Raw genomic sequence first — 15,788 nt, 5'->3', positions numbered from 1 at the left:
AAGGAGAAGTTATAGGAGTTATTATAGTATTTAGCCTTCTAATCTTTTTCATGGTTTGATTTAATATTTTTAGAAAAGACTGGCACTTTAATATCTGTTTAGGTCCTATATAACTTATTTATTAAAACATGGTATGTGCATTTGTATATCTATGTATAGACATAAAAATATTTTCATATATATTTTTATACAAGTACTATATTACATTCCATTGTATGGATGCTACCATTTGCTAATCAGTTCTCTACAACTGGACATTTATGCTGTTATATTTTATTGATTTATAAATGTGGTAGCTTTTCAATAAATCTCGACAAATATTCACTTTTTTTTTCTAGAACAAATTTCAATGAGAAGTAGTACTGGGAGAAATTTTAAGAATTTTGATATAAAAATACGATTTACATTCCATATCTGACACCTAATGATGGATGCTCAGTAATTATTTATTTGCAGACTGATTGCAGTCTCATTAGGATTATATAAAGGTGATATTTTCTCTTGGCTTTGGCAAAACCGAATAGCGCAATTTATAATAATGTCAATTTTATAGGCAAAATAGCTTATTTATTTTACATATGTAAAATTAGGGAAATGTTAATATTTTTCATACTTTTCATTAGGCATTTGTTCTTTTGTAAACATTCACTCAGTTGTTGCCTGCTTTTTAATAGGTGATCATTTTTGTTTTTCTCACTGTAAAAACTCTAAATACATACAGAATATTTAAATTTTTATCATAACTATATTACATATTTGTTTTCTTTCATATTTGTTATTTACTTCTTAATTGCATTTGTGGGTTTCTTTTTTTTTTTGAGAGGGGGCGTGACAGAGGAATGTAAGGTGAGTTTAGTATCTAAATATTCTAAAGGAAAATAAGCCTTGGAAATCTAAGAATTATTTTTTGCGAATTGAAAAAATTCTCAGTATTCCAACAGACTCAAATAAATAGCTGAGTAAAGCAAAGTACATCTAGTCAACATTTTAAAATCATCTTCCCATTTGTTTTCTTGCTATTCATTTTTTATTTGTCCCATCTGTTCTTTGTTCTCTTTTCCTTTTTTCTACTTTTTTTAGATTAATTGAATTTTTTATTTTAATTTTTTCAATTTTTTTTTTTTTTTTTTTTTTTTTTTTATGTGACAGAGTTTCACTGGAGTGCAATGGCATGATCTCGGCTCACCACAACCTCCGCCTCCCAGGTTCAAGCAATTCTCCTGCCACAGCCTCCCAAGTAGCTGGGATTACAGGCATGCACCACCATGCCCAGCTAATTTTGAATTTTTAGTAGAGACAGGGTTTCTCCATGTTGAGGCTGGTCTCGAACTCCTGACCTCAGGTGATCCACCCGCCTTGGCCTCCCAAAGTGCTGGGATTACACGGGTGAGCTACCAGGCCCGGCCTAATTAATTGAATTTTTTAATGTTTCCATATTATGCTCTTTGTTGGTCTATTAGCTGTAAATCTCTGCTTTGTATTTTAGTGGCTGTTTTAGGATTTTTCATATATCTCTTTAACTATTAAAATCTATATTTGTGATATTATAATACTTCATGAGTAGGAAAATTACCTTACAATAATTTTTTTCATTTTTCCTCTCCTGGTCTTTTGGTATTGTTGACATATATTTCAGTTTTGCCCATATTGTAAACACTATATTGCATTGCTATTATTTTTGTTTAAACAATCAATAATTGTTTAAGGATATTTAGATAATTATGTCTATCTATACACACATATATATGGAAAAATATATATATTTACTAATTTAGTTACCATTTCTGGTGCTCTTCATTCTTTTGTTTAGATCAATATAATCATCTGGTATTATTTTCCTTCTGCCTGGAGGACTTGCTTTAACATTTCAAGTAGTGTGGGTCTGCTGCTGACGAATTCATACAAATTTTGTAAGTCTGAAACAGTCTTTATTTATCTTCATTATTGAAAGGTATTTTTTTCTCAGTAGTTTTGTTTTATTCCCTCCTTGGTATTTTAAAGATGTGCTTGACTGTTTTCTTGCTTGCATTATTTTGATAAGAAATTGGCCGTCTTTCTTATCTTCGTTCCTATGTATGTAACACATCTTTTCTTTCTGCCTGTTTGTAAGATTTTCTCTTTATCACAGATTTGCTTATGATTCACCTTTATATAGTTTTATTCTTTTTAAATTTTTTTCAAATATGTCTTCTATTTCAACTGATTGAATTTTTTCTTCCTCATTGGTCTTATTTTTCTGCTTTTTTTGCATGCCTAGTAATTTTTTATTCAATGCCAGACATTGCAAATTTTACTTGTTGGGAGATTTTATTATTATTCATAAAATTTTTAGTTTTATTCTGGCATGTGATTAATTTACTTGGTAAGTTTTTCATTCTGTTAGTTCCTGTTTTTATGATTTGTAGGCTGGACTAAGGCAGTAGTCAGTCTAGAGGTTATTATTTCCCTCTCCTTAGATGTGACTCTCTTAATAGTTAACAAAATGACTCTTAATTTAAATCTGAATATGACTTAGTGGCAGTGGCATCCAAAGGAGCAGGGTAATGGGAGTTTCCACCCTTTGGAGAATTTTATAATAATTGCTGTGTTTACTGTAAAATTTAAATAAAATATATATAAGCTTCATATTAGCACATTATTATTACTTACTATATTTTTTATATGGAGGCTAATTCAGAGAACTCCCAATTTCATAATTGTCTCCTAGCACACACGGGCTCTACCACGGTTGTTTGTTTTCAGAATAAGTTCTTTTGGGTTTATCATTGTTTAAACTTGTGATAAGCATTTGTTGTACTTTTGTAAATATTTGCTTATATTTATCACCTTCTTTTAAATAAGCGATTGTTTTTGTTTTTCTCATTTTAAAAACTCCAAATGCATAAAGATTATTGAATGGTATCTTTATCATAAATATATTTCAAACTTGTTTTCTTTTATGTTTGTTATTTACCTATTAATTGTATTAATGGGATTCATTTTTTTGAAGGGGGAAAGTGTGAGAGGAATGTACAGAAGAGTTTCCTCTTTTATATTGCTAAAGTAGCCCATCTTAAGATTTTCTAAAGGGAAAAAAAACCCTTGGAAAACTAAGAATTATGTTTTGGAAATTGAAAGATTTCTCAACATTATTCCCCCTCCTTAGGCATGACTCTCTTAATAATAAACAAAATGACTATTAATTTAACTCTGAATATGACTTTGAATATTTTCTCTTTGTATAGCCTAAGATTGCTGCATTTGTCTTCTTTCCATGGTAGTGCCTGTTTTCACTCAGGATCATTCCCCTAAATGTTTGTCAATATTTGGCTGTCTGCTTATATTAAAAATGCTGTGCTTGAAACCTATTCCAAGGCTCTCTGTGGGTGGGTGGCTGGGAATTGTCATTTGGCTTCTCTCTTGGAAGATCCCAGTAGGAAACCCTCAACATCAGTATCTTCAGGTCATATTCTTTGGAGTGGTCAGAGTCCCCAGAAAAAGAAAACATTCCTCCCCTCTTCTACACATGTGAAATACACTTGCCCATCAAAATATGGAGAGATAGATGAGGAAAGAATAATGAAAGTACCAATACATAATCTCGAGTTTTGAACTTTTTCTTTTCTCAGAATGTTACAACCTCATCCAACCAGACTACCTAGAATAGTGATCATAGTTGACATGTGCAGTCCTCAACTGTGAATGATATACCTCAGTCCTGGGGATTTCTGATTTACCCTTTGCAGGGAATTACCCTCCCATCTGTTTCCACAATGGTGCAAGATAATTAACCCAGCAGTGTGGAGTGGCCTAATGTGAGAGAAAGTTCTGTTTGTTTCTCAACCAGATTCACAGAAGTTCTCCATTTTTAAAATTTTGCTTTCTACGTCCCAATTTTAGAGGTATCATTTCTGCCATTTTCTCAGATTTTGGAATTTTTAGAATCTAAATTGAGTTTCCATCAATTTTTCTGACTTCTAGATAAACTGTTCACCTTTCTCTGGCCTGCTGAGTCAGTTACATTAGTCTCTCTGCTTTCTAGCATCCAAAAGGTGTTTTGTTAATTCTTATACCCTTTGTTCGTTTTAATTCATGCCTTCCTACAATTCCTTTACTAGAGATTTATTGCAGTTTCATGATGAAGTGGACCTCAGTACTGTATTCAGCTTACCATCCTAATACTCACATATTTGCAAACATCTTTCCATAGCAATTATGTGAAGAAAGCAATGAGCATATGTGTAAAATTTTATTTCAGCTTAATATTGGTATCTTCATGCACACCTGTGTAGTTCTTTTATTCATATAATTCTAAAATGTCGGCTAGATGTACTTAGATTTGTATAGTGATTTGTTTTGAATGTTAAGAATTTTCAGTTTACAAAAATATTCTTTACTTTTTCAAGAGTGGCTATCTTAATCATTTTTTCCCACTTTTTAAAGATCTAGTATTTTCTTAAGGAACAATTATCTATATTTCAGAATTCTATACTCATCCTTCTTTATATATTATCACAGTTTTTGTAACTTTGTGTCTTTTGTTTTTCACTTTCCTTCTGAATTCTAAAAATGTTCTTGAGTTTAAATTTTTTTAATTTTTTATTTTTTTATTATACTTTGAGTTTTAGGGTATATTACTTACATCTCTGTAAAATTAATTTTGCTTAATACTACTTCCAGTGTAAATTTTGATTCTACAATTAGATTTGTATTCTTCCTTAAAATATTTCTTTATTTCACCTATCCTTCTTATAATTTCACTCATTTTGTTTTGCATTTCTACTTCCTTTCTCTGTAATACTTTTCGTGTTTTCTTAATATTCATTTATTTTTATTCTCTATTAAAGATTATGTGTAGTTTCTTCTAAGTTTATTCTGATCTTTCAGTATATCATTTTTCTTACTCTGTTTTTTCTGAGTCTATTGATTTTTCTTTATATTGTTTTCCAACATTTCTTACTTTTTTCTTTACTCACCTTTAAATGAAGTAGGATTTTTGGTTGATAATTTGTTCTACTGTTAGCCTACTTGTGTGTAAACAAATTAGCTTCTCACATCAGATTTCAAGATTTAAGTTTTTCATGTGTGGTTTTTTTTGATAGACCTCTGATCTACAGATATTAGATTGTCTCCACTGTTTTGTTCTTTAATTCTCTGAACTGCTGTAGTGCATTAACAATGTTAGTTTCTAGTACACTTTTCTATATCCAAATTCTATACTCAGCACATTACCAGAGATAACTTCACAACAGAATTGACCATTCTAATGGAGTCCCATCTGTTCCTGGCCCTATGGGTTTCTGAAATATACCACCTCTTCTCTTGTGCAGAAAAATGGCATGGGTGAGAAAAGGTCTAACATAATGTTCAGCTCACAGAGTACTGTCCAAAAGGCAGAGAGAGCATGTGGCCAGGTCTTCAGATTAGTAGTTACTTGACTTCTGAGTCAATAAACAGTAAGTAGGTAATACTAAAATCATAGCCCAACATTTTTCAGGCAGTACTTCTGTATCCCCTTGAACTTAATACGTGTCTTGTCCAAACCTGGGTATTTATTTTCTCCATGAAAATCCATATGGTTCACCATTCAACACCTGATTCTGAGTCTCAACTTTTTCATTTATTAGTTGTTTGACCTTTGGCAAAGTCTCACTAAAACTTAATTTTCTCATTTTTAAAATGGGGAATAATTGTGAGAATTGAATGAGATGATGTTTATAAAACTTGTAGTATATATATACATATATATGTATATAATAAGCATCATTAAATGTTAATGGCCTTCATTACAAGTAGAGTCAGCTTTTTCAAAATTGCCATTAGATCGCCAGCCTTCAGTTTTGATAGTATTGTGAGTTTCCATATTTTTCTCACCCCCAATTGATATTCCAGTCAGAAGGTAGGAGGGTTCATATTATAAGTTAATATTATTTCAATCCAAAATCTCTTTAATTTTAACATTTCTATGTTAATTTGATTTATGGGTGTTGTCACATTGTTTTGTGCAGTCTGAGATCATTTGCCTTTATGTGAAGGAGCTGAAGACATTAATATTGATTATGATAATAGATACTCTGGCTTTATTATTGTCATTATTTTCTATTTTGTTTCATTTTCTTTTCCTCCTATTTTTGTTTAATTCTCATTTAGTCTCCTGGTGCAATTCAATCAATGTATTTGGTATGAAGTATTTCAAAAATAGAAGTCCCATTTTTGCATAAATTAAAATAATGTGGAAAGTAGAGAGGCATCAAATCAATCATTCTTTCTCCCCTAGTTGCCTGGCCCAGTGATGTTCTAAAAGATGAAGTATATTCCTTACTAGCAAGGTTTTTCCTCTCTTTGCCCAACAGCCCTACCTTACTTCCCACCAACATGTCCTCCCAGGATTTAAAGCACTGCTTCTACTTTGCCAGCACCAAAAAAATCTGTGCATAGAATTCTTGGCTTAGTTGCTCTCTGATAGTTGCTGTATAGAATGATATAGGTCATGAATGGGAGTATGATGGAAGGGGAAGCAGTTATCTGGCAGCCACTAAGAGCCCGGGAGCAAGATGTTTCCTTCATCAGAACAGATTAAATTCAGCTGTGAGTATTACAGTTCAAATTATAGTGGCTTAAGCAAAATAGAACTACACATTTCTTCCATGTAGGAGTAGTTCAGAGGTAGGCGATTCAAGAATTCATGGTTCCAGGAACTCAAAAACTTGCTCTTGTTTCTCATGCCTGGCTGCTTACATAACCAAAATTGCTTCATGATTCAAAGTAACTGTTGATATTCTGGCCATTGCATCCACATTTCATGCAGCAGGAAAGGTAAATAGGGAAGAACAAGGATATCCCTTCCTTTTAAGAGAATCTTAAGAAGTATCATGACAACACTGCTTCCTATATCTTATAAGATCTTAGTAGCCACACCTGGTTGTAAGGGGTGATAAGGAATGACATTTTTAGCACTCAGCAATGTGCACAGCTAAAATGCCAGGATTCATTTATATCAGAATAAAGGTAAATGGAATTTGGGCTAATTATTGCACTGTGACACATCTATTCAGTGTTTGGGGTTGATGAAAACGCCCCGTATCACATCAGTAGCAGCCAGTGATAGAAATACCAAGCGTGCTCCGAACACCTGCATGGGGTTTCTGTTGGGGAAGTGAGACTCAAGCTTACTGTTTCCTGTTGCATTCCATTGGAATTAAAATTGGTGAACAGATTTCTATGATTCCTGCACTCATTGCTCTTTTTATCCTATTAGTGGACAACTAATAAAGAGAATTCAAAGTCAAGTCTACTCATGTGGCCAACCATGTTGTCCAAAAGGCTAAGAATGTGAATGTTTTCTGACAGGTACATTACAGCTGTTTTCATTTTAAAATTTATACTCAAGAATATTTGGGTTTCTGCTTGTCTTTGATTTATTTTTAATGGGACAGTGAACCCCAAACATGAAGAAGATGGTTTGGGGAAATGTTTATAACGTATTTCCTTTGGGATGTGGCTTCATAAACTGGAGAATAAAACAAGAAATCTATGTTTAAATCTCGGCTCCAAGACTTCAGGATCCCAAGTGGTGATCCTGGGGCTGCTGCTAAAATTCACTGAGATTCAGCTTGATTATATATGAAAACAGAGATCACCTTCAATCTCATCAGCCACAGAACCTGCCACACTGTGTGCATCTCTGTCTCCATGCCTGGGGTCATGCCTTTATGCATGTAAATTTAATGGTCTCCTCATTCTAACTTCCTATAAGATTGAAACACAGACGTCTGCCTGGCCCTTCCCGCTTCACACATAATGTAATGTAAAGACCCATCCTAACACTGGCCTTGGCATGGGCCCTCCCTTTCTCCCTTCTTTTACATCATTCCCAGCAAAAGTGACCCATCGCAGTTATTTTACTAATAGTTGAGTAAAAAATGTAAAATTACATCTCTCTCTGTTACTCCTAGAATGTACAAAAATCAACAGGGAGTCTTCACCACAGGCTCCTAATACGAAAGTGTCTGTGAAGGAAAATCCATAAGCTAGGGTGACTTTTGAGTTAAATTAAATTTTATGGCTCAAAAAATGCTTTGCTTGGTTTTCACCACCATTATAAAGCAAAGAGAAAAATTTCAGATTCAGTTTCTACAAAGGATTGCTTTGGGTTGATACAGTCTTTATGTTAGTGGCACGGAAATATTTGCATCTGCACACTGACATGTAGTGAAATAGGCTGTAAAAGATAAGATCAATTTTCTGTTAAAGGTAAAAAGGTCAATGTAGCCAGATACATTAAGTTTTTTTTTTTCCATTTGTCATTCAGGACTGTTTGACAGTTTTATATTGGCTGTGAAAGGCACCAACAGGTACACTACTGTCAAGACTTAGAAAGTAGGCACACGTACACACACACACATGCTGATGTAAAATATAAATATAAACAGATAGAAGCCTAGACCATACATATTAGAACCAAAAATGCAGTTGTCACATGCATACACACCTATTAAAACATGCCAACACAATCTTATAGCAAAGGCATGCACACACAAGTACAAGGACATTGACCAGATGACACAATGACACAGATGACAATTATAGATGAGCAAGCAAGATGAGGGCTCATGTCTATAGGAGCCAAGAGACCTAGAGACCCTTATGTAAACACACAGAGATGTATGTGTATGTGAACACACACACACACGCTCACGCACACACACGCACACACGCATGAAAAGAGAGACCCAGAGACAAGGCCAGACAAGAACACAAAGATCAACACTTAAGTACACATAACCAAAATGCATACCCCAAAGTGTGCTAGAGGCTCGGAAACATAGGCCCTCACTCATTCGTACAGCCACAGCCTCCTGACCTCTGGTTAGCTATGTTTTCATTTTGTACTGAGACCTTTAAAGTAATATATTTGCTTCAAGACTCTTCATTGACTCCTCCTTCATCCATTATATTTGGCCTACATTGAAGTGTAATTCATTTCAAATTATGTTTTTAGGTTTAATTCCTACAATTCAGGTTCTCATGCATCATATCGACTATTACAGCAGCTACCGGACCTTACCTGGAGTCCGTCTAGCCCTCCCCAAGTCATTCAAAAGTACCCATTTGTGGTACATCATTACTGGGTAGAAGAACTGCTTCCAAAACCAAAAAATAACATGGAGTTCATTGAGTCCATTTTATATGTAAAATATTGAAAGACTAGTAGTCTCATAATTGCACACACATCAATTCCAAATTGTTCTTTTCAACCTTGAGTAATTTTAAGGTTGAAATTAACCATTCTCCTTTATCTTTTATCCTCTATCCCTTTACCTTTATCTCCCTTCATACTTATCTCTTTCCAGCCACTTAAATTTTCCTTGTTTCCTCTTTACACACATGTTTTTTTCCTATCTCCATAATTTTGCCCATCATTAAGCCAGTCTTTCCTCATTCTAGCCTCCTTTAATAATGCTAATATGAATAGTTGCCTGGCCCTTCGCTCCGACAATTACATCCTATTTCTTCTGTTTGTTTTAAGTTTAGAAATCCCACCTGTCTTCAAGATCTCATTTATTTATATTTCAAGCCTTAATTAGTAGGCTATATCCTCTTGTAGCTATAAGTAGCACAGAGCTTAGTACTGTACTTAATTTTTCTTTCAGTCCTTTGCAATATATCAGTGAAATAGTCTTCCAGAAGACAGGATCTCCACTTTCTTCTTATCCTTGGCATTTTCCAACCCCTGGCTCACTATGTTATGATTTTGAGCACTCCACATCCTCATACTGGGGCATCTAATTCCTGCTGCTTAAACTTCCGACTCCTAATGCTAATTAGGAGTTAGAATGCTAGTGCTAATCCCAGTTAGAATTCCAAACTCCAGATCTCTACTTCCCATTTTCTAATGATTGAAGCCAATTTAAGCCCCATGGATTGTTAATTTCAATTTACAAATTCCTGAAAAAGTACAATCCTTCCCCATTATCTTACCCTAAATTGATTTCCTTTCTTTTTTAAAAAAATTATGGTTAATTGTCCTACCATGCATCCAGTCATCCAAGTTAGAATCTCAGGCATTAATTTTTACCTTCTTGTTTCTTTTGTTTCTTCCCCAACATTAGGGACATTAAGACCTACCCTTATATGGCCTTGCTACCCATCACTTTCTGTCATCCTCTCTCTGAGCGCTGCTCTGGGCCATCCCCTCACAAACATGAGGTCAGGCAAGAGGGGATGATTGGCTTCAAGCTGCTTCTTTGCTTGCAATTTTGCCTCCTGTGATCAGCCTCTCTGATGTTACAGAATCGTCATTCTGAAAGACAAACCTGATCTTGTCTTTCTTATTGAAAAAAAACTTTAAAGGCTCAAGAGTGCCCTCAAATAAAGTCCAAACTCCTTTAGCAGCAGCGCCTTTTACAGCATCACCTTGACCTACCATCTCAACTGAACCATCCCTTCCCTTCTATTTGCATCCAAACAGACTATACTTTCCTCTAAATGCTGAATACATCATGTCTCTGATCATTGTTTACCAATTTCCCTTTATCCAAATGCTTCATTTTACTGCTCTACCTAGGAAACTACCATAGATTTTCAAGACTCAGTTCTGAAGGCATCCACAATTTGCTCTGGGAAAATTAAACATTTCCATAACATATTGTACAAACTTGTAAGATAGCACTCATTTTGTGGTTAGCTGTTCACATATCTTTCTCCCTAATTGGACCGTAGAGAATAGATCCTATATCTTATCCCTCATTGTCTGCCCAGTATGATATCAGGTAATCTGTGCATAGAATTCTTGGCTAAGTTTTTCATGCCAAAAAATACGTGCTTTGGTAGACGTATACTATTTATTGCCTACCTAATATAAATTCTGTAGTTTATACATATCATTTCGTTTGATTTCTACAGTAACTCCATGATATAGTTGCAATTGTGCCTGTTTTCCTAGCAAGATATCTGTGGTCTAGAGAAAATAAGAATTTGACCAGATTAGTCTGTTTCCTTTAGCCCATCATACTTTTTCCGTCAGCAGAATTGAAAACGCGTTCATAAGACATTACCCCTGCATCCAACTTAGGAAGCTCTGGAATAAACCAACAGGAGCAAGTTTCTTCTTGTAGTACTTGTCGAAGCCTTTAATACACTACTATGAATCTTCAAGTTTGTCTATACCGCACAGTACTTCCCAGATCTATTGGCTTTAGAACCCAATTCATGAGTATCTCATGCAGCATATCCTTCGGGAAATGTAACCTTATATGAAGATGCTGTCTTTAAATAACTTCTGGTGTTCTTAGTCTTTAGGAGAGAACTCCTCTTTCCCAACTCTTTCTCAGGAGCATACACACATCCCTACCCAAGTGCTTTTTCAGTGATACTAATTTCTGACTGAAGTGATTGGCACATCACATCCTGGAATCCTGGAGACCTCCTCTTGTTATATGCCTTTTTTTGCTCTCAGCAGAGAGGAGAGAGATAGAAATGCATGCTTGCTGCTCCCTATATGTTTCTATCCATGCCCAAACACGTAGGCTACCCCCTGTCACAGAGCACACTGAAGGGGCGAGAATGCTTGGATTGAGCTGATTGAACTCCTTGGTTGTCTCCCATCTCCAGTGGTGTTTGGTTTGGGTTGAATGCTGTAGAGTTGCCTGTACCTTCTGCACTCTACAGGATAAGTTGATTTATTTTTATCTCTGTCTGAAAACAACAACATGGCATTCCCTGATCCCCCTGGTAATTTCCTGGGCTCAATGATTGCTGTTTTCCTTGACCTGTTTCACAGCTGGTGGCACTGCTACTGACCTGGATTTGTTTTCCTTAGCTCAAACGACATAGTAGCCTAGGAGATGCATGGATTTGACAACACAAAGACTCGACTTTTTAAAACAATACACACACACACACATACACAGAGACACACACACACAGACACACACACACACACACACACACACACACACACACACACACACACACACACTGGGAGGCTTTTTGGAGTCAGAGAGAACATCAGTTCCACCCCTAGCTCCAAGACTCCAAATTTCAGGTCTGCTGCTTGTCAACTAGGAAAAGTTACTCAACATTGTAGCCTACCCTTTCCTTACCTGCATAATAATGTTAGTATTATCTACCTCTCCCTCTCCGAGTTGTGAAGAGGATTAAATAAGATACTTTAGTGCCTTGAAGATAGCAGCAGTCACTTAATGTTTGCTATGTTTATGTTACTATCATTTTTCAATTTAGACTTTTATTGTTTCCATTTATTACATTTACTTTATTTTTTCCTTCTCATGAACTACCTATCAAGGCCTGATTGTTTGTTTTTTAATCTAAGGAGAAACTAAAAGAAAAATCTATTGATCCTTTCTACAAAGGGTTTGTAATTATCTGAGGAAATTAATCATAAACATAGGAAAATGTTACCTATGATATATGCAATCTTTTAATTATTTTTAAAAGAAAAATTTACTTTGTAGATAAACTTTTTAGATAAATCCATTAACACTCAAGTTTAATGTTTACATAATAATTGAGTACAAAGAACAAGATTTGAAAATAAATTTTTTATGTGTGTATTACTTAGAGCATAATCCAGCTAAACCAGTGGAACTAAAAACTTTCGAGCCTAGAAGCCCTTTAGATTCTTACAATAATTTTTTTTTGAGAGGGTTTTTCTTTGTCATGAAGGCTAGAGTACACTGGAGAAATCACAGCTCGCTGCCACTTCTACCTCTTGGGCCTAGGTGATCTTCCCACCTCAGCCTCGCGGGTAGCTGGGAACACAGGCACGCACCACCACATCCAGCTAATTTTTTCTGTTTTTTTGTAGAGACAGAATCTTGTTATTAAACATGAACAAATTGGATAAACTAAAAGAAATAAATAAATTCAGTCTACCAAGACTAAATTAGAAAGAAATTAAAAATCGGAACAGACCTATAACCAAGAAGGAGAAGAAAAAATATGGCCCAGGTTGATCTCAAACTCCTGGCCTCAAGCAGTCCTCCTGCCTCAGCCTCCAAAAGTGCTGGGATTAGAGGTGTGAGGCACCATGCCCAGCCCATATAAATTATTGAAGAGCCCAAAGAGCTTTTGCTTATGTGGGTCTTAACCATCAATATTAATGATATTAAAATTCATATGAGAAGACTTTTAAAATATTTTATTGGTTAATGTAGAAAATAAAAATAAAACCAATGTATCATAAATATTCTAATGAAAAATAAATTATTTTCCAAAACACCCTCACACACAAAAATGAGATAAAGGGATGATGTACATGCATGTGTTTCATTGGGATAAAAATGCATAAAATAAAATTTCCCCTTTTAACAAAATTATAAGTGTAAAGGACAGTATTAACTATAAGCACGATGAGGTACAGCAGATCTCTAGAGGTTTTTCATTTTGTGTGACTGATACTTTATATCTATTGAAAAGCAACTCCCCAGTTATCCCTTTGCCCAGGCCTGGGAAAAATCATTCTACTTTCTGCTTCTATGAGTTTGACTATTTTAGATACTTTATATAAGTGGAATCAAGCAGTATTTGCCCTTCTGTGACTGACTTATTTCACTTAGAATAATATCCTGAAGATCCATCCATGTTGTAGCATTTGACAGAATTTTCTTCTTTTTATGGCTAAATAGTATTTTATTGTATGTATTTACAAAGTACTCTTTACCTATCAAAGGTCATTTAGGTTTTTTTATATCTCTTGGTTATAGTGTGTAATGCTGCAATGAATATGGGAGTGCAGATATCTCTCTTTGAGATCCTAATTTCAGATATGTTAGATAAATACCCAAAAGTAGGATGGCTCAATCATATTATAGTTCTATTTTTAAATTCTTAAAGAAGACTTCGTAGTGTTTTCCATAGCATCTGCACCATTTTATATTCCAACCAGCAGTTCACAGGGGTTACAGTTTTTCCACATTTTTGTCAACACTTGTTATTTTATGTTTTTCTTTATCTTTTTAAAAATATATAACGGCCATACCAACAGGTATGAATGATAACTCATTATAATTTTGATTTTCATTTTTCTGATGATCAATGATACTGAAAATCTTTTCATATACCTATTGGCATTTGTATGTTTTCTTTGAAGAAATGTTTATTCAGGCCCTTTGCTCATTTCAGAGCAGATAATTGGAGGTTTTTTTTGCTACTGAACTATAGGAGTTTTTTTTTTTTAGACTTTACGTTTTAGGGTACATGTGCACAATGTGCAGGTTTGTTACATATTTATCCATATGCCATTTTGGCGTGCTGCACCCGTTAACTCATCATTTAGCATTAGATATATCTCCTAATGCTGTCCCTCCCCCATCCCCCCACCCCACAACAGTCCCCAGAGTGTGATGTTCCCCTTCCTGTGTCCATGTGTTCTCATTGTTCAATTCCCACCTATGAGTGAGAACATGCGGTGTTTGGTTTTTTGTCCTTGTGATAGTTTACTGAGAATGATGGTTTCCAGTTTCATCCATGTCCCTACAAAGGACATGAACACATCGTTTTTTTATGGCTGCATAGTATTCCATGGTGTATATGTGCCACATTTTCTTAATCCAGTCTATCGTTGTTGGACATTTGGGTTGGTTTCAAAAATTATATTTTAGGTGTTGACCCCTTATCAGATATATGGTTGGAAACATTTTCTCCTATTGTGTAGGTTATCTTTTCACTCTAATTGTTTCTTTTGCTGTGCAGAAGCTTTTCAGTTTGATTTAGTCTCACTTATCTATTTTTTATTTTGTTGTCTATTCTTTTGCTGTCATATCAAAAAATGCATTTCCAAGAATAATGTCATGAAGCTTTTCCCTTGTGGTTTATTTTAGGAGTTTTACAGTTTCAGGTCTTACATGTAAGTCTTTACCACATTTTGCGTTGCTTTTTATATATGCTGCAATATATGGATTCCATTTCATTGTTTTGCATATGAATTTCCAGTTTTCTCAACATCATTTAAGAGGCTGTCTTTTCTCCATTATGTTCTTGGCATCCTCATCAACGATTATTTGACTATGTATGCATTCGTTTATTTCTGGGCTGTGTTTTCTGTTCCCTTGACTATGTGTTTGTCTTATGCCAGTATCATATTTTTTTTATTACTGTAGCTTTGTAATATGTTTTGAAATTACAGAGTATGAGGACTCTGACATTCCTCTTCTTTTTCAAGAGTGTTTTAACTATTTGGGGTCCTTTGTGGTTGCATATTAGTCTTAGTTTTTTTTATTTCTGTAAAGATTGCCTTGGGGTTTTGAAAAAGACTGCACTGATTTCCTCCCATTCTGTAGGTTGCCTGTTCACTCTGATGGTAGTTTCTTTTGCTGTGCAGAAGCTGTTTAGTTTAATTAGATCCCATTTGTCAATTTTGGCTTTTGTTGCCATTGCTTTTGGTGTTTTAGACATGAAGTCCTTGCCCATGCCTATGTCCTGAATGGTATTGCCTAGGTTTTCTTGTAGGATTTTTATGGTTTTAGGTCTAACATTTAAGTCTTTAATCCATCTTGAATTAATTTTTGTATAAGGTGTAAGGAAGGGATCCAGTTTCAGCTTTCTACATAGGGCTAGCCAGTTTTCCCAGCACCATTTATTAAACAGGGAATCCTTTTCCCATTGCTTGTTTTTGTCAGGATTGTCAAAGATCAGATAGTTGTAGATATGCAGCATTATTTCTGAGGGCTCTGTTCTGTTCCATTGGTCTGTATGTCTGTTTTGGTACTGGTACTGTGCTGTTTTGGTTACTGTAGCCTTGTAGTATAGTTTGAAGTCAGGTAGCATGATGCCTCCAGCTTTGTTCT

At 34.8% G+C, this 15,788-nt stretch overlaps 1 protein-coding gene across 10 annotated transcripts in view; it reads left to right on the top strand.

Annotated features, from left to right (window-relative positions):
- Window positions 1–15,788, top strand: part of NRG3 (neuregulin 3) — a 1,125,306-nt gene that overhangs the window by 290,262 nt on the left and 819,256 nt on the right. For 2 of the 10 annotated variants that reach the window (XM_055275511.2, XM_055275510.2), the window contains exon 2: window positions 1,811–1,910. The exons of the other annotated variants lie outside the window; for them this stretch is intronic. In XM_055275511.2, the coding sequence (XP_055131486.1) occupies window positions 1,811–1,910 (100 nt within the window). The remainder of the gene's footprint in view (window positions 1–1,810; window positions 1,911–15,788) is intronic. 10 annotated transcript variants of the gene reach the window in all.

The sequence above is a fragment of the Symphalangus syndactylus genome, chromosome 4 (genome assembly GCF_028878055.3).
Source record: "Symphalangus syndactylus isolate Jambi chromosome 4, NHGRI_mSymSyn1-v2.1_pri, whole genome shotgun sequence".
Classification (NCBI taxonomy): domain Eukaryota; kingdom Metazoa; phylum Chordata; class Mammalia; order Primates; family Hylobatidae; genus Symphalangus; species Symphalangus syndactylus.
Note: the sequence above shows the minus strand (reverse complement) of the source record. Positions and strands in the feature narration are given on the sequence as shown.